Below are 27,678 nucleotides of genomic sequence, written 5' to 3'. Positions count from 1 at the left end.
TCAGAGGGTCCATGTTCTTAGTCAGCCAGCTGGCCCCGTTGTAGTCCACCTATAACACAACCACAATACAACCACAACACAACCACAACAGAACACAACCACAACACAACCATGTTCTTAGTCAGCCAGCTGGCCCCGTTGTAGTCCACCTATAACACAACCACAATACAACCACAACACAACCACAACAGAACACAACCACAACACAACCATGTTCTTAGTCAGCCAGCTGGCCCCATTGTAGTCCACCTATAACACAACCACAATACAACCACAACACAACCACAACAGAACACAACCACAACACAACCATGTTCTTAGTCAGCCAGCTGGTCCCGTTGTAGTCCACCCATAACACAACCACAACATAACACAACCACAACACAACCACAACACAACCACAATACAACCATAACACAACCACAACATAACCACAACACAACCACAACATAACACAACCACAATACAACCACAACACAACCACAACATAACCACAATACAACCATAACACAACCACAACCACAACACAACCACAACACAACCACAACATAACACAACCACAACACAACCATGTTCTTAGTCAGCCAGCTGGCCCCGTTGTAGTCCACCTATAACACAACCACAATACAACCACATCACAACCACAACACAACCACGACAGAACACAACCACAACACAACCATGTTCTTAGTCAGCCAGCTAGCACCGTTGTAGTCCACCTATAACACAACCACAATACAACCACAACACAACCACAACAGAACACAACCACAACACAACCATGTTCTTAGTCAGCCAGCTGGTCCCTTTGTAGTCCACCCATAACACAACCACAACATAACATAACACAACCACAACACAACCACAACACAACCACAACACAACCACAATACAACCATAACACAACCACAACATAACACAACCACAACACAACCACAACACAACCACAACATAACACAACCACAATACAACCACAACACAACCACAACATAACCACAATACAACCATAACACAACCACAACCACAACACAACCACAATATAACACAACCACAACACAACCATGTTCTTAGTCAGCCAGCTGGCCCCGTTGTAGTCCACCTATAACACAACCACAATACAACCACATCACAACCACAACACAACCACAACAGAACACAACCACAACACAACCATGTTCTTAGTCAGCCAGCTAGCACCGTTGTAGTCCACCTATAACACAACCATAACGCAACCACAATACAACCACAACCATAACACAACATAACCACAACCACAACACAACCATGATCTTAGTCAGTCAGCTAGCACCGTTGTAGTCCACCTATAACACAACCATAACGCAACCACAACACAACCACAACCATAACACAACATAACCACAACCTCAACACAGCCATGATCTTAATCAGCCAGCTAGCACCATTGTAGTCCACCTACATATCATCTCATCTCACCCTGCCGGCGTAGTGGAGAACTCTTCTGACAGAAACATATAATCTCATCTCACCCTGCCGGCGTAGTGGAGAACAGAGAAGGTAGTCTTGTCTTTGAGTGATTTGGGTTTGGAGAACTTGCAGTGGGACGTGTGTGTGTTCATCAGCTTCTCAACGAAGGACAGGTCGGTGGCTTTAGGGAACCAGCACTCCTCATCTAACAGAGCCAAGATACCTGGAGGGTTGTTCTAGAAGGGGGGGGGGGTGTAGCTTTAGGGAACCAGCACTCATCCATGTGTGCATTGATGTAGGTCCAGTGTGTATGTGTGCATGTGTGTGTCTCCGTCTCTGTGTGTGTGTGTGTGTTACCGGTCTCTCGATGAGCTCTATGCAGGGCTGCAGGTCCAGGCCGAAGTCTATGAAGGCCCAGTCGATCCCCTCTCTCTTGTACTCCTCCTGCTCCAGGATGAACATGGTGTGGTTGAACAGCTGCTGCAGACGCTCGTTGGTGTAGTTGATGCACAGCTGCTCAAACGAGTTGTCCTGAGGAGAAGGATAAGTTACATAGTGGTTAACACAGAGCTACAGTATCGTGGTAGTTCCTGAGGAGAAGTTACATAGTGGTTAACACAGAGCTACAGTATCGTGTTAGTTCGTGAGGAGAAGTTACAAAGTGGTTAACACAGAGCTATAGTACCGTGTTAGTTCCTGAGGAGAAGTTACATAGTGGTTAACACAGAGCTACAGTATCGTGGTAGTTCCTGAGGAGAAGTTACATAGTGGTTAACACAGAGCTACAGTATCGTGGTAGTTCCTGAGGAGAAGTTACATAGTGGTTAACACAGAGCTACAGTACCGTGTTAGTTCCTGAGGAGAAGTTACATAGTGGTTAACACAGAGCTACAGTATCGTGTTAGTTCCTGAGGAGAAGTTACATTTTACATTTTAGTCATTTAGCAGACGCTCTTATCCAGAGCGACTTACAGTTAGTGAGTGCAGTTAACACAGAGCTACAGTACCGTGTTAGTTCCTGAGGAGAAGTTACATAGTGGTTAACACAGAGCTACAGTACCGTGTTAGTTCCTGAGGAGAAGTTACATAGTGGTTAACACAGAGCTACAGTACCATGTTAGTTCCTGAGGAGAAGTTACATAGTGGTTAACACAGAGCTACAGTACCGTGTTAGTTCCTGAGGAGAAGTTACATAGTGGTTAAGACAGAGCTATAGTATCGTGGTAGTTCCTGAGGAGAAGTTACATAGTGGTTAACACAGAGCTACAGTATCGTGGTAGTTCCTGAGGAGAAGTTACATAGTGGTTAACACAGAGCTACAGTATCGTGTTAGTTCCTGAGGAGAAGTTACATAGTGGTTAACACAGAGCTACAGTATCGTGGTAGTTCCTGAGGAGGGGAGAGGGGAGAGATATGGATGTGAACATAGAGGTACTGCTCATGTCACAGTACTGTACATCAGGTCTGCGTCCCAAATGGTAACCTATTCCCTATTTAGTGCACTACTTTTAATTGTGGGATAATAATAATCATAGCAGGAAACATACAGGGGGAAATGTCCTTTTTGGGAGGCAGATGGGGCTCCCGAATCGCTACATCTACCCATTTTAAATTGTTTAAATTTGAGTAATTTAGCAGATGCTATTATCCAGAGCAACTTACAGTAGTGGGTGCATACATTTTCGTACTGGTCCTCCATGGGAATCGAACCCACAACCCTGGCGTTGCATGCGCCATGAGCTACCAATTGGCTTACGGAATCCCTTTCTCTGTCAACTTAAAGATGATGCTCCTCAGTCTCACCTCAAAGATTTCGAAGCCAGCGATGTCTAGAATCCCCAGGAATGACGCTCCTTTACGTTTGGCCTTATCCAGAGTCTTATTCACCCTCGCTAGGATCCATCTGAACAACCGCTCATACATGGCCTTCGCCAGGGCCTCGATGGCAAAGTCAGCCTGGGGGAGAGGGAGAGAGAGAGGAGGAGGAGAGAGAGAGAGAGAGAGAGAGAGAGAGAGACAGAGAGAGAGAGAGAGAGAGAGAGAGAGAGAGAGAGGAGGGGGGGGTAGAGAGAGAGAGAGAGAGATAGAGAGAGGGGGAGAGAGCGAGAGAGAGGGTGAGAGGGGGAGAGAGAAAGAGGGGGAAAGGGGGAGAGAGAGAGCGAGAGAGAGATAGAGAGAAAGACAGAGAGGGGGAGAGTGAGAAAGAGGGAGAGAGAGAGAGGGGGAGAGAGAGAGGGGGGAAAGAGAGAGAGAAGAGAGAGACAGAGAGAGAGAGAGACAGAGAGAGAGAGAGAGAGATAGAGAGAGAGAGAGAGAGAGAGAGAGAGAGAGAGAGAGAGAGAGAGAGAGAGAGAGAGAGAGAGATAGAGAATGTACTATAACTATTTATACTTCATACATTATATGATGCCAGGTCTCTGTAGAAAATAAGATTAAACTTTTAACTGAACATGTGAGAGGAAGGTATTGTACAATTAAGTTGAATATAGAGTAGAATAGAGTAGAGTTGAATAGAATAGAGTAGAATATAATAAAGTAGAATAGAGTAGAGCAGAGTTGAATAGAGTAGAATAGAGTAGAGTTGAATATAATATAATAGAGTAGAATAGAAAAGAAAAGAGTAGAATAGTGTAGAGTATCATTGAATAGAGTAGAGCAGAGTTGAACAGAGTAGAGTAGAATAGAGTAGAGTTGAATATAATATAATAGAGTAGAATAGAAAAGAGTAGAATAGAGTAGAGTTGAATAAAGTAGAATAGAGTAGAATAGAATAAAGTAAAGTTGAATAGAGTAGAGTAGAGTAGAATAGAGTAGAGTAGAGTAGAGTAGAGTAGAACAGAATAGAGTAGAGTAGAGTAGAGTAGAATAGAGTAGAGTAGAATAGAGGAGAATAGAGTACAGTAAAATAGAATAGAGTAGAAGAGAATAGAGTAGAGTAGAGTAGAGTAGAGTAGAGTAGAATAGAATAGAGTAGAGTAGAGTAGAATAGAATAGAGTCGAGTAGAGTAGAATAGAGTAGAACAGATTAGAATAGAATATAGTAGAATAGAATAGAGTAGAGTAGAGTAGAGTAGAGTAGAGTAGAGTAGAGTAGAGTAGAGTAGAGTAGAGTAGATTAGAGTAGAATAGAGTAGAGTAGAGTAGAGTAGAATTGAGTAGAACAGAATAGAGTATAGTAGAGTAGAATAGAGTAGAGTAGAGTAGAGTAGAATAGACTAGACTAGAGTAGAGTAGACTAGTCTCCCGAGTGGCGCAGTGGTCTAAGGCACTGCATCGCAGTGCTAGCTGTGCCACTAGAGATCCTGGTTCGAATCCAGGCTCTGTCGTAGCCGGCCGCGACCGGGAGACCCATGGGGCGGCGCACAATTGGCTCAGCGTCGTCCAGGGTAGGGGAGGGAATGGCTGGCAGGTAGGTAGCTCAGTTGGTAGAGCATGGCGTTTGCAACGCCAGGGTTGTGGGTTCGATTCCCACGGGGGCCAGTATAAAAAAACTAACTGTAAGTCGCTCTGGATAAGAGCGTCTGCTAAATGACTAAAATGTAAATGTAGAGTAGAGTAGAGTAGAGTAGAATAGAATAGAGTAGAACAGAATAGAGTAGAATGGAGTAGAGTAGAGTAGAGTAGAGTAGAGTAGAATAGAGTAGAACAGAGTAGAATAGAACATAATAGAGTAGAATAGAGTAGAGTAGAATACAATAGAATAGAGTAGAATACAATAGAGTAGAACACAGTAGAATAGAGTAGAATACAATAGAGTAGAATAGAGTAGAGTAGGGTTGAATAGAGTAGAATATGGTAGATTAGAGTAGTGTAGAGTTGGATAGAATATAATAGAATATAATAGAGTAGAATAGAGTAGAACAGAAAATAACAGAATAGAGTAGAACAGAATAGAGTAGAATAGAATACAGTAGAATAGAGTAGAGTTGAATAGAGTCGAATAGTGTAGAGTTGAATAGAATACAGTAGAATATAATAGAACAGAACAGGATAGAATAGAATGAACTAGAATAGAACAGGATAGCGTAGAATAAAATAGAGTAGAATACAGTAGAATAGAGTAGAATAGAATATAGCAGAGTAGAGTAGAATAGAAAAGAGAAGAATATAGTTGAATAGAACCGAGTAGAATAGAATAGGGTAGATTAGAGTAGTGTAGAGTTGAATAGAAAGAACAGAGTAGAGTAGAGTTGAATAAAGTAGAACAGAACAGAATATAATATAATATAATATAGTAGAGTAGAACAGAATAGAGAAGAACAGAGTAGAATATAATAGCGTAGAGTAGAATTGAATAGAATAGAATAGAGTAGAATAGAGTAAATTAGAGTAGTATAGAGTTGAATAGAACATAATAGAGTAGAACATGATAGAATAGAGTAGAGTAGAGTTGAATAGAGTAGAACAGAATAGAGTAGAACAGAGTAGAATATAATATAATAGAGTAGAGTTGAATATAATAGAGCAGAATAGAGTAGAGTTGAATAGAATAGAGTAGTATAGAGTAGAATGGAATAGAGTTGAATAGAACAGAATAGAGAAGAGTAGAATACAATATAATAGAATATAGTAGAATACAATAGAGTAGAACACAGTAGAATAGATTAGAATACAATAGAGTAGAATGGAGTAGAATAGAGTAGAGTAGGTTTGAATAGAATAGAGTAGAATAGAATAGAGTAGAATTTAATTTAATAAAGTAGAATCGAGTAGAGTAGAATAGAGTTGAATAGAATAGAGTAGAATATAATAGAATATAATAAAGTAGAATAGAACAGAATAGAGTAGAATATACACTACAGGTCAAACGTTTTAGAACACTTACTCATTCAAGGGTTTTTCTTTATTTTTTACTATTTTCTACATTGTAGAATAATAGTGAAGACATCAATATGGAATCATGTAGTAACCAAAAAAGTGTTAAACAAATCAAAACATATTTTATATTTGAGATTCTTCAAATAGCCACCCTTTGCCTTGATGACAGCTTTGCACACTCTTGGTATTCTCTCAACCAGCTTCACCTGGAATGCTTTTCCAACAGTCTTGAAGGAGTTCCCACATATGCTGAGCACTTGTTGTCTGCTTTTCCTTCACTCTGTGGTCCAACTCATCCCAATCCATCTCAATTGGGTTGAGGTCAGGGGATTGTGGAGGCCAGGTCATCTGATGCAGCACTCCATCACTCTCCTTCTTGGTAAAATAGCCCTTACACAGCCTGGAGGTGTGTTGGGTCATTGTCCTGTTGAAAAACAAATGATTGTCCCACTAAGCCCAAACCAGATGGGATGGCGTATCGCTGCAGAATGCTGTGGTAGCCATGCTGATTAAGTGTGCCTTGAATTCTAAATAAATCACAGACAGTGTCACCAGCAAAGCACCCCCACACCATAACACCTCCTCCTCCATGCTTTACGGTGGGAAATACAAATGCGGAGATCATCCGTTCACCCACACCGTGTCTCACAAAGACACGGCGGTTGGAACCAAAAATCACAAATTTGGACACACTGGTCTAATGTCCATTGCTCGTGTTTCTTGGCCCAAGCAAGTCTCTTCTTCTTATTGGTGTCCTTTAGTAGTGGTTTCTTTGCAGAAATTCGACCATGAAGGCCTGAGTCACACAGTCTCCTCTGAACAGTTGATGTTGAGATGTGTCTGTTACTTGAACTCTGTGAAGCATTTATATTGACTGACCTTCATGTCTTAAAGTAATGATGGACTGTCGTTTCTCTTTGCTTATTTGAGCTGTTTTTGCCATAATGTGGACTTGGTCTTTTACCAAATAGGGCTATCTTCTGTATACCCCCCCACCTTGTCACAACACAACTGATTGGCTCAAACGGATTAAGAAGGAAAGAAATTCCACAAATTAACTTTTAAGAAGGCACACCTGTTAATTGAAATGCATTCCAGGTGACTACCTCATGAAGCTGGTTGAGAGAATGCCAAGAGTGTGCAAAGCTGTCATCAAGGCAAAGGGTGGCTATTTGAAGAATCTCAAATATAAAATATATTTTGATTTGTTTAACACTTTTTTGGTTACTACATGATATGTGTTATTTCATAGTTTTGATGTCTTCACTATTATTGTACAATGTAGAAAATAGTAAAAATAAAGAAAAACCCTTGAATGAGTAGGTGTTCTAAAACTTTTGACCGGTAGTGTAGTAGAATATAGTAGAATAGAGTAGAATATAATAATAATAATAATATGCCATTAGATCCCGGGGATCGAAAATATAGTCGAATATAGTAGAATAGAATAGAGTAAAGTAGAATAGAATAGAGTAGAGTAGAATAGAGTGGAGTAGAATAGAGTGGAGTAGAATAGAGTAGAATATAATAAAGTAAAATAGAATAGAACATAATAGAGTAAAATAGAATAGAGTAGAGTAGAGTAGAGTCGAGTAGAATATAGTAGAATATAATAGAATAGAGTAGAATAGAACATAATAGGGTATAATAGAATAGAGTAGAATATAATACAGTAGAATACAGTAGAATAGAACAGAGTAGAATAGAGTAGAATAGAATAGAGTAGAAGATAACATAATAGAAGAGTACCTGTTCCTTGGTCTGAGCCTTCTGTACCACCTCTCTGCCCACCTTGATGCGGGGGGTGAGGACGGCACGGGTGAAGTCTGTCACGTTGATACCCTGCAGGTGGCATACTTTCTGAGCCGCTGGAGAGAGAGATAGAGAAGAGAGGGGGAGGAAGGGAGGATAGACAGAGAGAGGGGGAGGGAGATAAGAGAAGAGAAGAGAAGAGAAGAGAAGAGAAGAGAAGAGAAGAGAAGAGAAGAGAAGAGAAGAGAAGAGAAGAGAAGAGAAGAGAAGAGAAGAGAAGAGAAGAGAAGAGAAGAGAAGAGAAGAGAAGAGAAGAGAAGAGAAGAGAAGAGAAGAGAAGAGAAGAGAAGAGAAGAGAAGAGAGAGAGAGAGAGAAAGATTTGTCGTACTGTATGTTACCTGTTCTTTAGTGGTATGTTACCTGTTGTCTTCTCACCTGTGTTAGTGGTATGTTACCTGTTGTCTTTCTCACCTGTGTTAGTGGTATGTTACCTGTTGTCTTTCTCACCTGTGTTAGTGGTATGTTACCTGTTGTCTTCTCATCTGTGTTAGTGGTATGTTACCTGTTGTCTTTCTCACCTGTGTTAGTGGTATGTTACCTGTTGTCTTTCTTACCTGTGTTAGTGGTATGTTACCTGTTGTCTTCTCACCTGTGTTAGTGGTATGTTACCTGTTTTCTTTCTCACCTGTGTTAGTGGTATGTTACCTGTTGTCTTTCTCACCTGTGTTAGTGGTATGTTACCTGTTGTCTTCTCACCTGTGTTAGTGGTATGTTACCTGTTGTCTTTCTCACCTGTGTTAGTGGTATGTTACCTGTTGTCTTATCACCTGTGTTAGTGGTATGTTACCTGTTGTCTTTCTTACCTGTGTTAGTGGTATGTTACCTGTTGTCTTTCTCACCTGTGTTAGTGCTATTGATATGATGTTTTTATGGTATAGTGATGTCATGCCATAGTATTGTGAGGACAGTGAAAGAGTTAAGAGATGAGTGGTTTGGGGCCATGAAGTCTACATTCCATTATGTCAAGGTAGATTAGTGATGTTTAGGATAGCATGAGTGATGTTTAGGATAGTGACTTGGGGTAAAGAGTGATGAACATCAAAGGCAGGGAGTGCCCATGGAGACTTGCCAGATGTATGCCAGGAAGATGGTAATAAAGGCTATATAAGATAGAGTGTCTTCTTTGTTAAGTTAGTTCAACTGACGAAGGGCAAAGCCATGTCCGTTTGTTAGATGAACCCACGAGCTCGTGATTCAATAAATACTTGGTATGAAATCTCCACAGAATGTATAAGTATATCCTTGCATCCTTGATTCTTTGATACCTGAGAAACTCATCATAACAGCTATGTTAGCTGTTGTCTTTCTTACCTGTGTTAGTGGTATGTTACCTGTTGTCTTCTCACCTGTGTTAGTGGTATGTTACCTGTTGTCTTCTCACCTGTGTTAGTGGCATGTTACCTGTGGCTTTCTTACCTGTGTTAGAGGTATGTTACCTGTTGTCTTCTCACCTGTGTTAGTGGTATGTTACCTGTTGTCTTTCTTACCTGTGTTAGTGGTATGTTACCTGTTGTCTTCTCACCTGTGTTAGTGGTATGTTACCTGTTGTCTTCTCACCTGTGTTAGTGGCATGTTACCTGTGGCTTTCTTACCTGTGTTAGTGGTATGTTACCTGTTGACTTCTCACCTGTGTTAGTGGTATGTTACCTGTTGTCTTTCTTACCTGTGTTAGTGCTATGTTACCTGTTGTCTTTCTTACCTGTGCTTTCCTATCTTTGTTATCTGTGCTAAATATAAACTGTATTTTCAAGCTTGTGTTACTGTGAACAAACTCTGTTGTTACCTGTGCTCCTACCTGTGTTATGTAATGTCTCACCTGTGTTGCTCCTACCTGTGTGATGTCATGTCTCACCTGTGTATCTCCTACCTTTGTGATGGCATGTCTCACCTGTGTTACTACCTGTGTGATGTTATGTCTCACCTGTGTTACTACCCGTGTGATGTCATGTCTCACCTGTGTTACTACCTGGGTGATGTCATGTCTCACCTGTGTTGTCGGGCATGGTGGCCTGCTCATTGTTCCTCTCCTTGTTGAAGGTAATGTTCCCCAGCTGGAGCACAGTAGAGACCACCTTCATCATGCCTAGAGAGAGGAGAGGAGCGAGGGATGAGAGGTGAGGAGAGTGGGAAGAGAGAGAAAGCAGAAAGAGAGACAGCCCTCCCCCTACCTATCCCCTCATCCTCCAGAGAGAGACAGAGAGAGAGAGAGAGAGAGAGAGAGAGACAGAAAGAGAGACAGAAAGAGAAAGACAGAGTGAGGTGGAGAAAGAGAATGATAGACAGCCCTCCCCCTCCCACCAGTACCTGTCCTCTCGTCCTCAGAGAAACCCATGATCTCCATGGCCTCCAGTGTTTCTATGAACATCTGATCATCTTCCTGACCAGGCACCTCCACATGACCTGCCACCAGGAACCGGTACGCCCCGAAACCCTCCAGTAACAGCTCCTCTATATAGGGACAGACAGGAGAGGAGGAGGTTTATGGTTTATACAGTAAATAATTAGGCAATAAGGCCTGTGGAGGTGTGGTATATGGCCAATATACCACGGCTAAGGGCTGTTCTTATGCACAACGCAATGCAGAGTGCCTGGATACAGCCCTTAGCCGTGGTATATTGGCCATATACCACAAACCCCCGAGGTGCCTTATTTCTATTATAAACTGGTTACCAACATAATCAGAACAGTAAACACTGTGGTATATTGTCTGATATACCATGGATTTCAGCCAATCAGCATCCAGGACACAAACTACCTGGTTTATAATAATATATTAAATATTATAAACTGGGTGGTTCGAGCCCTGGATGCTGATTGGCTAACAAAGACCTTATACCACGGGTATAACAAAACATTTATTTTTACTGCTCTAATTACGTTGGTAACCAGTTTATAATAGCAATAAGACACACTGAGTATACAAAACATTAAGGACACCTGCTCTTTCCATGACATAGACTGACCAGGTGAATCCAGGTGAAAGATATGATCCCTTATTGATATCACTTGTTCAATCCACTTCAATCAGTGTAGATGAAGGGGAGGAGACAGGTTCAAGAAGGATGTTTTAGCTTTGAGACAATGGAGACATGGATTGTGTATGTAAAAAAAAAAAAAAAAAAATATGTGTACTATTCAGAGGGTGAATGGGCAAGACAAAATATTTAAGTGCCTTTGAACGGGGTATGGTAGTAGGTGCCAGGCGCACCGGTTTGTGTCAAGAACTGCAACGCTGCTGGGTTTTTCACACTCAACAGTTTCCCGTGTGTATCAAGAATGGTCCACCACCCAAAGGACATCCAGCCACTTGACACAACTGTGGGAAGCATTGGAGTCAACATGGGCCAGCATCCATGTGAAGCGCTTTCAATACCTTGTAGAGTCCATGCCCCGACAAATTGAGGCTGTTCTGAGGCCAAAAGGGGGGGTGGGGTTCAACTCAATATTAGGAAGGTGTTCTTAATGTTTTGTACACTCAGTGTATACCGCTTTAAGGAAACAATATGCACTGAAACCCTTCAGCAACAGCTCCTCTATATAGGGACAGAAAGTAGTTTCAGACCTGTAGTTTAAATGAGCATACAGTGTAACTATCTAGGACATGGGTGGGCCCGCCGCAGAATTTTTAAATCCCGATGTGGCCCTCGAGACAAAATTATTGCCCACCCCTGATTTAGGAGAAACTACCAATCCTCGTCTGTCCATCCATCCTTCCATCTATCTATCACCTCACCCTTTAGCTGGTCCTTCGCTCCGGCCACCATGTAGTAAAAGATATGAAAGGCTCTCTCTATCTTGGCTTGGCGGATACAGCGAGACTTCTCTAGCAGGTCTGGTGGAGCGAGACTTCTCTAGCAGGTCTGGTGGACAGGGGAGGGTTAAAGACAAACTCTGTGGCGAAGGAACAAGACACTGCATTTTACATTGGGCCAGATTCCCTGACACACATACAATAGAAATAGAAATTCTTCATTGAACATGTTGTTTAGTCCAGGACTAGGCTAAATCTGTGTCTTTTGTATGTTTTAATATCTCTCTAATCTCTTAATCTGTGTCTGGGAAATCTCTAATCTCTAAAAGATTAATTTGATACACACTACAATACATCTCTATGAGGAGCCCAAAGTATGTATATTTATAGAATGATGTTTCATGAGGATACAGGTATCGATGTTGGCTCCAACGATGTATCCAGTCACGTCAAAGTTGAGCTTAATAAACTTCCCCTGTGAGGAGAGATACAGAGGATACTGTATATGTGAGCTCTTGATAGATGTCATGATATCACAGGAATAGCAGTCCGTACTCTAATAACAAGGAATAGCAGTCTGTACTCTAATAACAAGGAATAGCAGTCTGTACTCTAATAACAAGGAATAGCAGTCTGTACTCTAATAACAAGGAATAGCAGTCTGTACTCTAATAACAAGGAATAGCAGTCCGTACTCTAATAACAAGGAATAGCAGTCTGTACTCTAATAACAAGGAATAGCAGTCTGTACTCTAATAACAAGGAATAGCAGTATGTACTCTAATAACAAGGAATAGCAGTCTGTACTCTAATAACAAGGGACTGGTGCCAGGAGGTTTTCCTGACTATGTGATCAAACCAGGAAAGACTCTGGGCCCTAGTTATAGCCTTAATTAAGTTAGTAGTAATGTGGAGAGAGTGAATTAATGAATTACAGTTTTTCTCGATTGCTAAGACACATTTCTTGAAAGCTGCTCTCCCTTTCTCTTAACTGTGAACACAAAACCCAATTTTCAAGCTACATTCACAAAACCTCAGACTCTTCTTGCAAAACCAAACTTTCACCTCAAAACAGTTCAATCTGTGCTCAAAACTGAACTATGTTGTCAAATCGTGCCCCGAGTCAATCAAAATAAAAAACACTACTGAACAGTCACTAAACACTACGTAGAAAAATAGAAAACACAATGCTCAGGACATGAAGGTGGAGAAATAAATGTTTATTGTTCACTGTAGGCTAAATGCATGTTGCAAAACAAAAAAAAACTGTGCATTTAGCACTTGTACAAAAAGACAAAACAGAAATCTTGTGCATTTACATGTAGCACTTGTAAAAACAAACAGAAATCTTATGCGTTTGCCACTTGTGTACAGTAAGCCCATGTAAAAATAAAGTACAAAAATATACAAATAAGTGCATTACTCAGCCACAGCATCATGTCTCCGTACTGGGTCAGGCCACAGGACTTCATCCACATCACAGGCCACATTTTGTCTGGCCAGGCAACGGGGGAAAAAAACCCTGGCATGCCGTATCCAGGCTTGGCATGCCTCCACACCTATGTCACCACAGGCAAGTCCCATGGCTTGCAGGAGATTTACCCTGGTGTAAGGTTGGCGTTCATATACCTTCCACCGCCATGAGGAGAAGAATTCCTCAATGGGGTTTAGGAAAGGGGAGTACGGTGGAAGGCAAAGATTGATAAAACCTTGGTTCATATTGTACCACTCTCTAACCTGGAGGGCTCTGTGAAAACTCACATTGTCCCAAACAACAACATAGATGGGATGCTCATCCTGCTGCCCTAACAAAGCATCTCGCATGTGATTGAGGAAAATGAGGAGCTGGTGAGTGTTGTAGGGCCCCAGGTTGGCATGATGGTGGACAACCCCATGATTGCTGATGGCAGCACATAATGTGACATTGCCACCACGCTGCCCAGGAACACCAACAATGGCCCGATGGCCAATCACATTACGGCCTCTCCTTCTCCTTTTGGTGAGATTAAACCCAGCTTCATCCATGTAGATGTATTGATGGGGTCTTTCCATTGCATCCAGTTGAAAAACCCTCTGTAGAAATAGATATCGTTTTGTAAGTGATACGGAAAAAGTGATTTAGGCCACTACAGTAAATCACTACTTAGAGTAATCAACATTGAATGTGTCTGGATATATGCCAACCTCTACATACTGGAATCTTTGCTCTTTGACTCTGTCTGAGTTGCGATCAAAGGGCACTCTGTATAGCTGTTTCATGCGCAGTCTGTTGCGCTTGAGGACACGATCAACAGTAGAGAGGCTGACACTGTTGATACCCTCAAAATTTAAATGGTCCTCAATGATCTTCTGCTGAATTTCGCTCAGTTTAATGGCATTGTTCTCACGGACCATATCAACAATTAGGGTCTCTTGGTGTGGGGAGAACATACCTGTCCTCCCACCCCCATATGGCAGTCTTTCAATTCTACAAAAAGAGAACATAGAGTTACAAAAAATATACATGGAATACTAGGCCTACAAACAGTTAGACCAACCCTCCATTACAATACTACAGTACATTGGTACAGTGATGTACTGAAACATATATTTACTTACAGTACACTGTGGTACAGTATATAGTATGTCATACAGTAATTGCTGTCAACATTTACATACTGTACTATAATATCTAAAAAAGGTAATTACCTGTTCTCTTCTCTAAATTTTCGGATCATGGTGGACACAGTGAATCTACTGATGTTTGGTTGTACCCTTTGTCCAGCCTCCCTCATGCTCATACCATGGACAAGAACATGGTCAATCACAGTAGCTCTGATTTCATCAGATATTACTGTTCTTTGTCTTCGCTGACCACCTCAACCACCTCGACCTCCTCTCACACGAACTCTTCCTCTCAGATTTCTATCCATTGTAGGGCCTCATAAACCAGTGCTCTCTGAACTGGCTTACTGTATATGTTCCCTCACACATTTTGAGTTGTTGTGTTCAAGTGGTGACACCTGTGCTCTAATTGTGTTTGACTTTTGTCACCTGTGCTCACCATTATGCAGCACGGGTGCATCACAATGAAAATGTGTTGGCAAGTTATGTCTAAACAGGTGAAAAGTGCTTATGGTTTTGCCAAAAGAGTGATTGATTCAATCAGTGGGTTCAGGCAACTGAGCATTTGGTTCAGACAATAGGGTTTAGTGTTTTAGCAATTGAGAAAAACTGTAATGAATTTAATTTGTGTAACAGTGTCTAAGTGTGTGTAAACTGTGAGTAATTACGAATCGTGAGGAGTTGTCGTTCTTGATGGTCTTGGCGTTCCCGAAGGCTTCCAGGATGGGGTTAGCCTGCAGCAGCTGCTTCTCTAGCTCCCCCTGTAGAGGAGAGGAGAGGAGAGGAGAGGAGAGGAGAGGAGAGGAGAGGAGAGGAGAGGAGAGGAGAGGAGAGGAGAGGAGAGGAGAGGAGAGGAGAGGAGAGTAGAGAGGAGAGGAGAGGTGAGGGAGAGGAGGAAAGGAGAGGGAGATGGAGAGGAGAGGAGAGTAGAGGAGAGGAGAGGAGAGGAGAGGAGAGGAGAGGAGAGGAGAGGAGAGGAGAGGAGAGGAGAGGAGAGGAGAGGAGAGGAGAGGAGAGGAGAGGAGAGGAGAGGAGAGGAGAGGAGAGGAGAGGAGAGGAGAGGAGAGAGAAGAGGAGAGGAGGAGAGGAGGAGAGAGGAGAGAGGAGAGGAAGAGAGAGAAGGAGGGAAAGGAGAGGATGGGGTTAGCCTGCAGAAGCTGCTTCTCTAGCGCCCCCTGTAGGGAAACCAGGAGAAAGTAGTAAAAATAATCAAATATATCCAACATATCTGTGACATCCAAATTTTTATATTACAAAATAATGATGTCACACAACAAAACAACAAAAGTTATTTTACACTGTACAACAAGAAATTGACAACTTAGACACACTTATTTTTTTAGCACACTACAAAGCAGTGCAACAGACACAGAGCAAAGCACAGTCAGTGAGACGTAGCATAGAAACAGCTCGGAGATATTAGTGAAAATATTATTATGGGGTGATTTTTGAATGTTTCACACACTATTTTAAACGTCATACAGGCCTATACTTTCTAACACACACAGAGATGTCATCAACAGTTAATAGTGTTCCCATGCTATAGGAGAGGAGAGAAGAGATTGAAAATATCATTTAATCTAATGTAGGTGTGACACGCTAGCTAGCATGCAGCTATGAACTCACTGTGGCTACGTCCCAAATGGCACCGTATTACATATGTAGTGCACTTATTTTACTAGACCTCTATAGGTGGTGGTCAAAAGTAGTGCACTAAATAGTGAATAGGGTGCTACTCTCATACTCACATAGGCCAGAGACCCAGGCTTCTCTGGCTTCTCCTACAGGGGAGGTAGAGGGATGGTGTGACCATTACAACCTATTATAATGTATTATGACCTGGCATAACGTATCATAACCTGGCATAACGTATTACATTTACATTTTAGCAGACGCTCTTATCCAGAGCGACTTACAGTTAGTGAATACATATTTTTTTATACTGGCCCCCCGTGGGAATCGAACCCACAACCCTGGCGTTGCAAACGCCATGCTCTATCAACTGAGCTACATCCCTGCCGGCCATTCCCTCTCCTACCCTGGACGACGCTGGGCCAATTGTGCGCCGCCCATGAGTCTCCCGGTCGCGGCCGGCTGCGACAGAGCCTGGATTCGAACCATAGACCACTGCCTTAGACCACTGCGCCACTCAGGAGACTACGTATCATAACCTGGCATAACCTGGCACAACATATTATAACCTGGCATAACCTGGCATAACGTATTATAACCTGGCATAACGTATCATAACCTGGCATAACCTGGCATAACGTATCATAACCTGGCATAACGTATTATAACCTGGCATAACGTATTATAACCTGGCATAACCTGGCATAACGTATTAAACCTGGCATAACCTGGCACAACATATTATAACCTGGCATAACGTATCATAACCTGGCATAACCTGGCATAACGTATCATAACCTGGCATATCCTGGCATAACGTATCATAACCTGGCATAACCTGGCACAACATATTATAACCTGGCATAACGTATTATAACCTGGCATAACCTGGCATAACGTATTAAACCTGGCATAACCTGGCACAACATATTATAACCTGGCATAACCTGGCATAATGTATTATAACCTGGCATAACCTGTCATAACGTATCATAACCTGGCATAATGTATCATAACCTGGCATAACCTGGCATAACGTATTATAACCTGGCATAATGTATCATAACCTGGCATAACCTGGCATAACCTGGCATAATGTATCATAACCTGGCATACCTGGCATAATGTATCATCCCCAAAGCCAACACCTCCTTTGGCCACCATTCCTTCCAGTTCTCTGGTGCCAATGACTGGAACGAACTGCAAAAATCTCTGAAGCTGGAGACTCTTATCTCCCTCACTAACTTTAGGCGTCAGTTGTCAGAGCAGCTTACCGATCACTGCACCTGTACACAGCCCATCTGTAATAAGCCCATCCAACTACCTCATCCCCATATTGTTATTTATTTTGCTAATTTGCACCCCAGTATCTCTATTTGCACATCATCGTTTGCACATCTATCATTCCAGTGTTAATACGAAATTGTAACTATTTTGCACTATGGCCTATTTATTGCCTTACCTCCATAATTTACTACATTCGCACACACTGTATATATACTTTCTGTTGTATTTTTGACTTTATGTTTTGTTTACCCCATATGTAACTCTGTGTTGTTGTTTTTGTCGCACTGCTTTGCTTTATCTTGGCCAGGTCGCAGTTGTAAATGAAACCTGGCATAACCTGGCATAATATATCATAACCTGGCATAATATATCATAACCTGGCATAATATATCATAACCTGGCATAACGTATTATTAATGATAAACAATAAAGTATTCTTCTATTCTTCTTTATTATCACTAGCTATTTTTTTATTAAATTTTTCTTGTTCTTGTTCTTGTTCTAATGTAATTGTATCCTTGGTGAATAGGTAGTGTCTGATATGTGAACCCTAAACTGTCTTTCTCCTTACTCTGTGATTGGGTAAGGGGAACATAGAATATATAGAACATGAATATAGAGGTGGTCTAATAGCAGGACTTAGAGTATGGATCATTGGCTATCAGTATTGATTCATATAAAACTACAGGGGGGAGGTGGTCTATCAGTATTGATTTTGAGAGCAGAAGACATAACGCCTAAACCACCAGCAGCACACCACAAACTGAAGAGAAACCAGCCCACCAACCAGACTAACAGCAGTTTCTACCACACAGTCAGTTAAGGTTAGAGTAGTCTGTATTGCCCTCATGACAGTAAGACTTTTCATACCTTGACTAGTGTTGGTGCATCCTGTCACACAAAAAATTTCACACAGAAATGTATTTAATTGTTTAAAAAAAAAATGGTTATCACATTGATAAAAGTACAGTCACTCATGAGTACTCATCTCAATTTCATTTAAAACAAAAGGGTTACACAGTTTTGACATTTCCGTTCAATTTCCATCAACTCAATATCTGCTGCTATCCTCTGAGGGATTAAAGAAGTTCCATTGTATTGTTTTGAATGTGTTTAGGAGAGTACAGTAGAGGTAGGGTTGCAAAGATTCCAGTAACTTTCCCTAAATTCCCAGGTTTTCCAGAAATCACGGTTGGATGATTCCCAGATTTCCTGCTTATTCCATCCTGATTCCAAGAAACTTCCATCCAGGATTTCTGGGAAATGTAGGAAAGTTAACGGTATTTTGCAACCCTAGAGGTAACACTCACAGCTCCAGTGTATTGTAGTGTATCATATTGTATTGTACACTAGAGGTAACACAGCTCCAGTGTATTGTAGTGTATCATATTGTATTGTACACTAGAGGTAACACAGATCCAGTGTATTGTAGTGTATCATATTGTATTGTACACTAGAGGTAACACAGCTCCAGTGTATTGTAGTGTATCATATTGTATTGTACACTAGAGGTAACACTCACAGCTCCAGTGTATTGTAGTGTATCATATTGTATTGTACACTAGAGGTAACACAGATCCAGTGTATTGTAGTGTATCATATTGTATTGTACACTAGAGGTAACACTCACAGCTCCAGTGTATTGTAGTGTATCATATTGTATTGTACACTAGAGGTAACACAGCTCCAGTGTATTGTAGTGTATCATATTGTATTGTACACTAGAGGTAACACTCACAGCTCCAGTGTATTGTAGTGTATCATATTGTATTGTACACTAGAGGTAACACAGATCCAGTGTATTGTAGTGTATCATATTGTATTGTACACTAGAGGTAACACAGCTCCAGTGTATTGTAGTGTATCATATTGTATTGTACACTAGAGGTAACACAGATCCAGTGTATTGTAGTGTATCATATTGTATTGTACACTAGAGGTAACACAGCTCCAGTGTATTGTAGTGTATCATATTGTATTGTACACTAGAGGTAACACTCACAGCTCCAGTGTATTGTAGTGTATCATATTGTATTGTACACTAGAGGTAACACAGATCCAGTGTATTGTAGTGTATCATATTGTATTGTACACTAGAGGTAACACAGCTCCAGTGTATTGTAGTGTATCATATTGTATTGTACACTAGAGGTAACACAGCTCCAGTGTATTGTAGTGTATCATATTGTATTGTACACTAGAGGTAACACTCACAGCTCCAGGGTCCTTCTTGCTGCCTTTGTGAGAGGAAGCCACCACCGCTAGATACTGGATCACCTTCTTAGTGTTCTCTGTCTTGCCCGCTCCTGACTCACCTCTGGTTGGGTAGAGAGGAGAGGAGAGGGACAGGGGGTTAGAGAGGAGAGGGACAGGGGGTTAGAGAGGAGAGGGACAGGGGGTTAGAGAGGAGAGGGACAGGGGGTTAGAGAGGAGAGGGACAGGGGGTTAGAGAGGAGAGGGACAGTGGGTTAGAGAGGAGAGGGACAGGGGGTTAGAGAGGAGAGGGACAGGGGGTTAGAGAGGAGAGGGATAGGGGGTTAGAGAGGAGAGGAGAGGGACATGGGGTTAGAGAGGAGAGAGATGGGGGTTAGAGAGGAGAGGGACAGGGGGTAGAGAGGAGAGGGACAGGGGGTTAGAGAGGAGAGGGACAGGGGGTTAGAGAGGAGAGGGACAGGGGGTTAGAGAGGAGAGGAGAGGGACAGGGGTTAGAGAGGAGAGGAGAGGGACAGGGGGTTAGAGAGGAGAGGAGAGGGACAGGGGGTTAGAGAGGAGAGGGACAGGTGGTTAGAGAGGAGAGGGACAGGTGGTTAGAGAGGAGAGGGATAGGGGGTTAGAGAGGAGAGGAGAGGGACATGGGGTTAGAGAGGAGAGGAGAGGGATAGGGGGTTAGAGAGGAGAGGAGAGGGATAGGGGGTTAGAGAGGAGAGGAGAGGTACAGGGGGTTAGAGAGGAGAGGGACAGGGGGTTAGAGAGGAGAGGGACAGGGGGTTAGAGAGGAGAGGGACAGGGGGTTAGAGAGGAGAGGGACAGGGGGTTAGAGAGGAGAGGAGAGGGACAGGGGGTTAGAGAGGAGAGGGACAGGGGGTTAGAGAGGAGAGGGACAGGGGGTTAGAGAGGAGAGGAGAGGGACAGGGGGTTAGAGAGGAGAGGGACAGGGGGTTAGAGAGGAGAGGGACAGGTGGTTAGAGAGGAGAGGAGAGGGACAGGGGGTTAAAGAGGAGAGGAGAAGGACAGGGGTCCAGACTCACCTCTGTCTAATTCATAAGTGTCAGATAGAACCTTATGGCTGAACCCAGATTGACATTTCAGAACCATAAGGTTCTATCTGCGATTGCACCCCGCTAAAAAAACTGATTTAGAAATGTCTCAAGATTTTGGTACTCTGCACTTTTAAGGTGAGGACCTTAATCAGTTATGAAAGAAGAATTCACTACACTCTTAGAAAAAAAGGTTATATCCAGAACCTAACAGGGTTCTTCAGCTGTCCCCAATAGGACAACCCTTTGAAGAACCCTTTTTGGTTCCAGGTAGAACCCTTTGGGTTCCATGTAAAACCCTTTCCACAGAGGGTTCTACATGGAATCCAAAAGGGTTCTACCTGGAAACAAACAGGGTTCTACCTGGAACCAAAAAGGGTTCTCATATGGGGACAGCCGAATAACCCTTTTGGAACCCTTCTTTCTAAGAGTGTACAAAACAGTTCTGAGATGTGAAAACGTTGATGCTTTGCGCAGATAGAACCTTATAGTCCCAAGGTCACGGGAATAAGGTAACATTTGGGACGCAGCCATGGTGCAAGGGGCAACAAGTTAATGTGTTGGAAAAGGTATGTCTGTGTTTGAGGTTTGGACTCACGTGCACAGAATGGACTGGTCCTCACGGTCTATGGAGAAAGACAGAGAGAAAGGGAGGGAGGGAGGGAGGGAGGGAGGGGGAGAGGGAGGGAGGGAGAGAGAGAGGAGGGGGGGAGAGATAGGGAAGGAGGGAGATGGAGAGAGGGTGAGGGAGGGTGAGGAAGTGGGAGGGAGAGCGAGAGAGAGGGGGGAGAGGGAGAGAGAAAGAGATTGAAGGAGAGAAGGGAAACAGAGGGAGAGAGATGGGTTAAGGCAGGACAGTTGAAGCCAAGCTGAACACACCAAACATGAACTTTAGGGCGGTACTCTGCTCACTCACACATAGAGGAAAGACTAGCCAGAGGCTAGGAACAGCTTCCTAAATCTTCCTAAATCTATTTTTGCAAGAGATTAACTTCTCTGTCACTCATTATTGGCTAAAAATAGCAGGAGGATGGAGAGGGCTACTGGAGGAAGGTAACCTTGGTAACCTGCTCCATGTATGGGTATTTTGAAACACAAACACACACACCTTAACACACACACACACTCCATGTATGGGTATTTTGGAGATGACCCCCTTCTGATTGGTGGAAACTGGACAAGAAAGAATTGGATTGCGTCTGAAATGGCATCCTGTTCCCTATATAATGCACTACTTTAGGCACTGGGCATTATATAGAGAATACACTCTTAGAAAAAAGGGTTCCAAAAGGGTTCTTCGGCTGTCCCCATAGGAGAACCCTTTTTGGTTCCAGGTAGAACCCTTTTGGGTTCCATGTAGTACCCTCTGTGGAAAGGGTTCTATCTGGAACCAAAAGGGTTCTATCTGGAACCAAAAAGGGTTCTTTAAAGGGTTCTCTTATAGAGACAGCCGAAGAACCCTTTTAGGTTCTAAATAGCACCTTTTTTTCTAAGACTGTAGTGCGTACGTCCCAGTACATCACTGGGGCAGAGCTCCCTGCCATCCAGGACCTCTATACCAGGCGGTGTCAGAGGAAGGACCTACAAATTGTCAAAGACTCCAGCCACCCTAGTCATAGACTGTTCTCTCTGCTACCTCACGGCAAGCGGTACTGATGCACCAAGTAGGAACCAACAGGACCCTGAACAGCTTCTACCCCCAAGCCATTAGACTGCTAAATAGTTAGTTAAATAGTTAACCAAATAGCTACCCCGGACTATCTGCATTGACACTAACTATTTTGACTCTATGCACACACACAGGACTCTACCCACACACTCACACATACTTACACTGACACTCCAACACAGACACACACACACACACACACACACACACTCACACACACACACATACGCTGCTGTTACTATTTAATATATAGCCTGTTGCCTAGTCACTTTACCCCTACCTATATGTACATATCTACCTACATTACCTCGTACCCCTGCACATCGACTCAGTACTGGTACCCAGTGTATATAGCCAAGTTATCGTTACTCATTGTGTATGTATTCCTTGTGTTATTATTTTTATATTATTAATAATTATGTATTTTAATCTCATCTTCTCTCTGCACTGTTGGGGACGTTAGTAAGCATGTCACTGTTAGTCTACACCTGCTGTTCACGAAGCATGTGACAAATACAATTTGATTTGATTTGATGTGCCCTGGGGAAAGGTAGTGCACTATATAGGGAATAGCAGGCTACCATTTGGGACACAGCCTTGGTTTGAGGTTAAAGCCACTGCTAGACCAGACAGCCAGATATCTCCAGACATTCAATGCTGCATCGCCTGTCCTCAGTTAAACATACTGTATTGTCCTATTTCTATAACATTCATTAAATTATATGCCCCCCCCCCCTCTCTCTCTCTCTCCCCTTTACCTTGCATCATGTTCCTGTAAGCGTTATCAGTGATGGAGTAGATATGAGGAGGAACCTCGTGACGTTTCTTCCCCTTATAAATCTCAATGATCTTCTCTGAGTAGATAGGAAGCATCTTATAGGGGTTCACCACCACACAGAACAGACCTGAATACGTCTGGAGAGGAGAGGATTGGAGGGGGAGGAGAGGAGAGGAGGGGGAGGAGAGGAGAGGAGGGGGAGGAGAGGAGAGGAGAGGAAAGGAGAGGAGGAGGAAGAGAGGAGGAGGAGGAGGAGGAGGAGAGGAGGAGAGGAGAGGAGAGGAAGAGGAGGAGAGGAGGGGGGAGGAGAGGAGGATGAAGAGGAAGAGGAAGAGGAGGAGGATTATAATTTTTGTTCCGTACACATGTTAAAAACTTCAGCACAAATTGTCCATTAACATAATTTGTGTGTGTGTGTGTGTGTGTGTCTGTGTGTGTATTATGTGTGCACGTGCGTGCATGTATGTACCTGTGTGTGTGTGTGTGTGTGTGTGCATGCCTGTGTATGTGTGTGTGTGTGTGTGTGTCTATACGGGTATTGTCTATACACTCGTATGCCTTTCCTGCAGTCAAATTACCAAATCACCCTCTAGTGGCCTCATGGGTGCAATGTTATTAATATTTTTTATATTTTCATAATTTTATAAACATTATTTATAAAAACCCGCTGAGAATTCTGTGTTTCTATGTCAAACGGTTTTGTTATATTTCAGTCTTCTGCGATGTATACAAAGTGTAATATTGGGATGCAAAATCCATTTCAACTCTGTATCTGACATGGTACAGGTGTCTTCTTTTTTTAAGGCCATAACCATGTGTGTGAGGTGTTTACTTTTGTTTCAAAGTAGATTTGTTGAAGACTACTAAGAAACACTCTGTGTGAGCCTGATTTAGCCCACTGCAGTAAAAGGTACAAAAAAAATGCTATCTAGAACCTAAAAGGGTTCTTTGGCTGTCCCCATAGGAGAACCCTTTTTGGTTCCAGGTAGAACCCTTTTGGTTCCAGGGAGAACCCTTTTGGGTTCCATTTAGGACCCTTTCCACAGTGGATTCTACATGGAACACAAAAGGGTTCTACATGGAACCAAAAAGGCTTCTCCCTGAAACCAAAAAGGCTACTCCCTGAAACCAAAAAGGGTTATCCTATGGGGACCCTTTTGGAACCCTTTTTTCTAAGAGCGTACTCACGTAGATTAGGCTGGAGAAGTACCTCTCTCTGAGGTTGTGGAGGAGAGAGGCCTCGTTGAGACAGGTAAGAGCTGCCATGTCCTCCACCTTACTGAACTTAGGAGGGTTCATCTTTTGGATATCATCCTTGTTGACTGTCGCTTTCCTACCATTAGCCAACTCTACCAGCACCTGGAGAGGAGGAGAGAGGAGGAGGAGGAGGAAGAGGAGGATGAGGATGAGGAAGAGGAGGAAGAGGATGAGGAGGAAGATGATGAGGAGGAGAGAGGAGGAGGAGGAGGAAGATGAGGAGGATGAGGAGGATGAGGAAGAGGAAGAGGAAGATGAGGAGGAGGAAGAGGAAGAGGAGGAGGAGGAGGAGGAGGAGGAAGATGAGGAAGATGAGGAAGATGAGGAAGAGGAGGAAGAGGAGGAAGAGGAGGAAGAGGAGAAGGAGGTGGAGGAAGAGGAGGAGGAAAAGGATGAGGAAGATGTTCTATATAGTGCACTAGGGTCCTGGTGAAAAGTAGTGCACTATATAGGGAATAGGGTGCCATTTCAGATGCAACAGCCTTACATCGTCTCCCTTCTCTTCCTTAATGCTGGCGGCCTCAAACCCCTCCTTCTCTGACGGGATCCACACCATCTTCTTGGCCGACCAATCAGCCTGCCCCACACCACTGTTCCTGAAGTCATGGTCCTGCCGCAGGAACTTGCTGTCATCAGAAGCGGAGTCGGAAGCCATCTTGGGAAGGTCGTCGTCGGTGACAGGAAGGTCGTCTGTGATGGGAGGGTCGTTGATTGGAGGGTTGGTCTCAAAGCTGAGGGAGAGGGAGAGAAAGGGAGAGCTAAAGGGAGAGATTAAGAGAGGAGGAGAAGGAGCGATATAGGAAGAGGGGGAGAGACAACAACAACAACAACAACAACAACAATAACAACAATTCCAGTGATTAATAGAAATTCTACTTTAGACCTCAGAAACATTCTAACGGTCGGTCTGTCTGTCTGGCCATTCTGGCGGTCTGTCTGTCTGGCCATTCTGGCGCTCTGTCTGTCTGTCTGATTTTCCTGTCTGTCTGTCTGTCTGATCTTTCTGTCTGTCAGTCAGTCAGTCAGTCCGCCCGCCCGCCCGCTCGCCCGGATGCAGCCATAACCTAAGCGTTTTACAGCATCATCCACGTCCATGTCATCATTACTCACTGACTGCTCCTCTCCTCTCCCTGCTGCGGGTCACAGGACCCACAAGGCTTTGCAGCAGCCCTGCTCCGCCTGCCGATGACCATAACGCCATAGAATATGTAAAACAGCAGCAGGATAACTAGAGCTGTAAAACCTTGAAACAGCAGTTGATAAGCCATGCTGGGAGGATGATAATGAGGACGACCATGTTTGGTTGAAGCTTCTCCTCAAAGCCCACTGCCTCTGATGGCCCTGTCCAGAGAGATGCTAGGGGTCTGCCTCCCAAATGGCACCCTATTCCCTATATAGTGCACTACTTTTGACCAGGGCCCATAGGGCTCTGTAGGGAATAGGGTACCATTATGGGCACAGCAGGGGACTTAACCGCTTCTATTCCTTATAAGGGGACTGTGTGTCGGTCAGTCTCTCCTCTCCTGTGGCCAGCTCCAGCCGAGCGTTACCGTTGTTCACCAACATGGTGACCTGTCAGTCAGTCACTAGGTGCTTGGTCTCTGGTCACAGCAGTAACATTAGCTGATTAGGTTCTGGGTGCAGGGCAAGGACATGTTACTAGGTGCTGTGGTGTATGGCGGCTGGGCCAGCGGGGATACCAGGGTTGGGGTAAATTTCATTTTCAATACAGGAGATGAATTGAAATTCACATTCAAGTTATTGAATAGTGCCATTTTATTTTGAATAGATGGAGTTGAAATGGGATTGATCCCAACTCTGGTGTCAAAGCACTTATTGCACAAGGTGAAATGCTATGAAATGAAATTGCAATTGAAAAGGTCTATCACCTAGAATAAACACCACATTATCCTGTACTAGCACAGCACAGCCCCTGTCAAGAGGTCCAAACCTTTATGGCACAGTAGGTAGGTAGCTTCATGTGCTTATTGCCTGTTCAAATGCAGCTCCAGCCATCCCCTTATACCAATACATCTCTAAAATACAAACTTAGCATGACAGCCAGGTGAAATCGGTCCTAAATGTAACCTTCGTCACAGATGTAAAAATCAAAACGTCATCTAAATAGCAACAACAACAACCTATCTGAAATTCCAATAAAGTGCACATTGTTCATTCAAACATTGCGAAGCAACACATGTAGTACCTAAACAAGTGTAGCCGCCTAAAACGTTGTAGCATATTTACTTTTCCAACTCTCGAACAGAACTGACAATAGATTGAGGAGGAGAGAGGTATTTATATTGTTAAAACAACGCTATCCGGCATGCGATAACAGACATCTCTATCTGCACCTGTCTATACAGAACGGAAGGCTATTACTGGTAGTCTGTTCGCACAAGACCACATTTATTTAAAAGGAAGCACACTCAATACTCACTTTAGTATTTCTCCCGGGATGTAGCCTATCCTAAAAAGTTGTCTCGGTATACGTTACTCCACAAGATAGCGGGACGGGACAGGTGAACGGTTTAGGTTTGAACTATCCTTCCACCGGATGAAACATTTTAGCCAGGTATTTAAACCTGCCCGCGCGGCCAGTGGGAGGGTCCTCCTCGTCTCCAGGGTGACCAAAATTTGACAGCAGCCAACGCTTGGAGTTTGTTTGTGCTATCATTCCACTCCTTGGCATGACAAGGAGTGTCATGAATGCACAAAACAGACTGGTACCCAGGCTAGCTAGGATGCTCGGCCTTCCACAGATGGTGACATAGGTCTAATCAATACTACTGCCAGAGCACTTCTTTGGAATGAATGAAATAAACTTGTATGTCTTTTATGGAATAGCATATCATGATTACAACAAATGAAAAATGTAAAGGGCTATTAACCTTTTACCCAAATACCACAATCTGAGAGGTGAATGTTTACAATATAGCTTAAGGATATGTTTCTTGGGCTAATCTACTGTTTGTGTTTATCTGTAGCCTAAATATTGTGCTCTCTCTCTCTCTCTCTCTCTCTCTCTCTCTCTCTCTGTCTCTCTGTCTCTCTGTCTCGCTCTCTCTCTCTCTCTCTCTCTCTCTCTCTCTCTCTCTCTCTCTCTCTCTCTCTCTCTCTCAATTCAATTTCAATTCAATTTAAGGGCTTTATTGGCATGGGAAACGTGTGTTAACATTGCCAAAGCAAGTGAAGTAGATAGTAAACAAAAGTGAAATAAACAATAAATATTAACAGTAAACATTACACTCAGAAGTTTAAAAAGAATAAAGACATTTCAAATGTCATATTATGTATATATACAGTGTTGTAACAATGTGCAAATAGTTAAAGTACAAATGGGAAAATAAATAAACATAAATATGG

At 43.0% G+C, this 27,678-nt stretch overlaps 1 protein-coding gene across 1 annotated transcript in view; it reads right to left on the bottom strand.

Moving 5' to 3' along the window:
* Positions 1 to 24,967, bottom strand: part of LOC311140266 (myosin-11-like) — a gene marked incomplete at both ends in the record, with an annotated part of 66,322 nt that extends 41,355 nt beyond the window's left edge. Inside the window, 16 exons of the mRNA XM_084175237.1 lie at positions 1 to 49; positions 1,509 to 1,682; positions 1,804 to 1,977; positions 3,250 to 3,402; positions 8,014 to 8,132; positions 10,065 to 10,160; positions 10,382 to 10,525; positions 11,811 to 11,909; positions 12,240 to 12,303; positions 15,101 to 15,193; positions 18,222 to 18,242; positions 19,566 to 19,668; positions 21,207 to 21,234; positions 23,036 to 23,192; positions 24,244 to 24,414; positions 24,800 to 24,967. The exon at positions 1 to 49 is cut by the window's left edge and continues 66 nt beyond it. Of these exons, the coding sequence (XP_084031363.1) occupies positions 1 to 49; positions 1,509 to 1,682; positions 1,804 to 1,977; positions 3,250 to 3,402; positions 8,014 to 8,132; positions 10,065 to 10,160; positions 10,382 to 10,525; positions 11,811 to 11,909; positions 12,240 to 12,303; positions 15,101 to 15,193; positions 18,222 to 18,242; positions 19,566 to 19,668; positions 21,207 to 21,234; positions 23,036 to 23,192; positions 24,244 to 24,414; positions 24,800 to 24,967 (1,813 nt within the window). The remainder of the gene's footprint in view (positions 50 to 1,508; positions 1,683 to 1,803; positions 1,978 to 3,249; positions 3,403 to 8,013; positions 8,133 to 10,064; positions 10,161 to 10,381; positions 10,526 to 11,810; positions 11,910 to 12,239; positions 12,304 to 15,100; positions 15,194 to 18,221; positions 18,243 to 19,565; positions 19,669 to 21,206; positions 21,235 to 23,035; positions 23,193 to 24,243; positions 24,415 to 24,799) is intronic.
* Positions 24,968 to 27,678: the final 2,711 nt, after the last annotated feature.

The sequence above is a fragment of the Coregonus lavaretus genome (assembly GCF_964263955.1).
Source record: "Coregonus lavaretus genome assembly, chromosome: 2".
NCBI classification, from domain to species: Eukaryota; Metazoa; Chordata; class Actinopteri; order Salmoniformes; family Salmonidae; genus Coregonus; species Coregonus lavaretus.
This window is presented reverse-complemented; position numbering and strand designations above follow the sequence as displayed.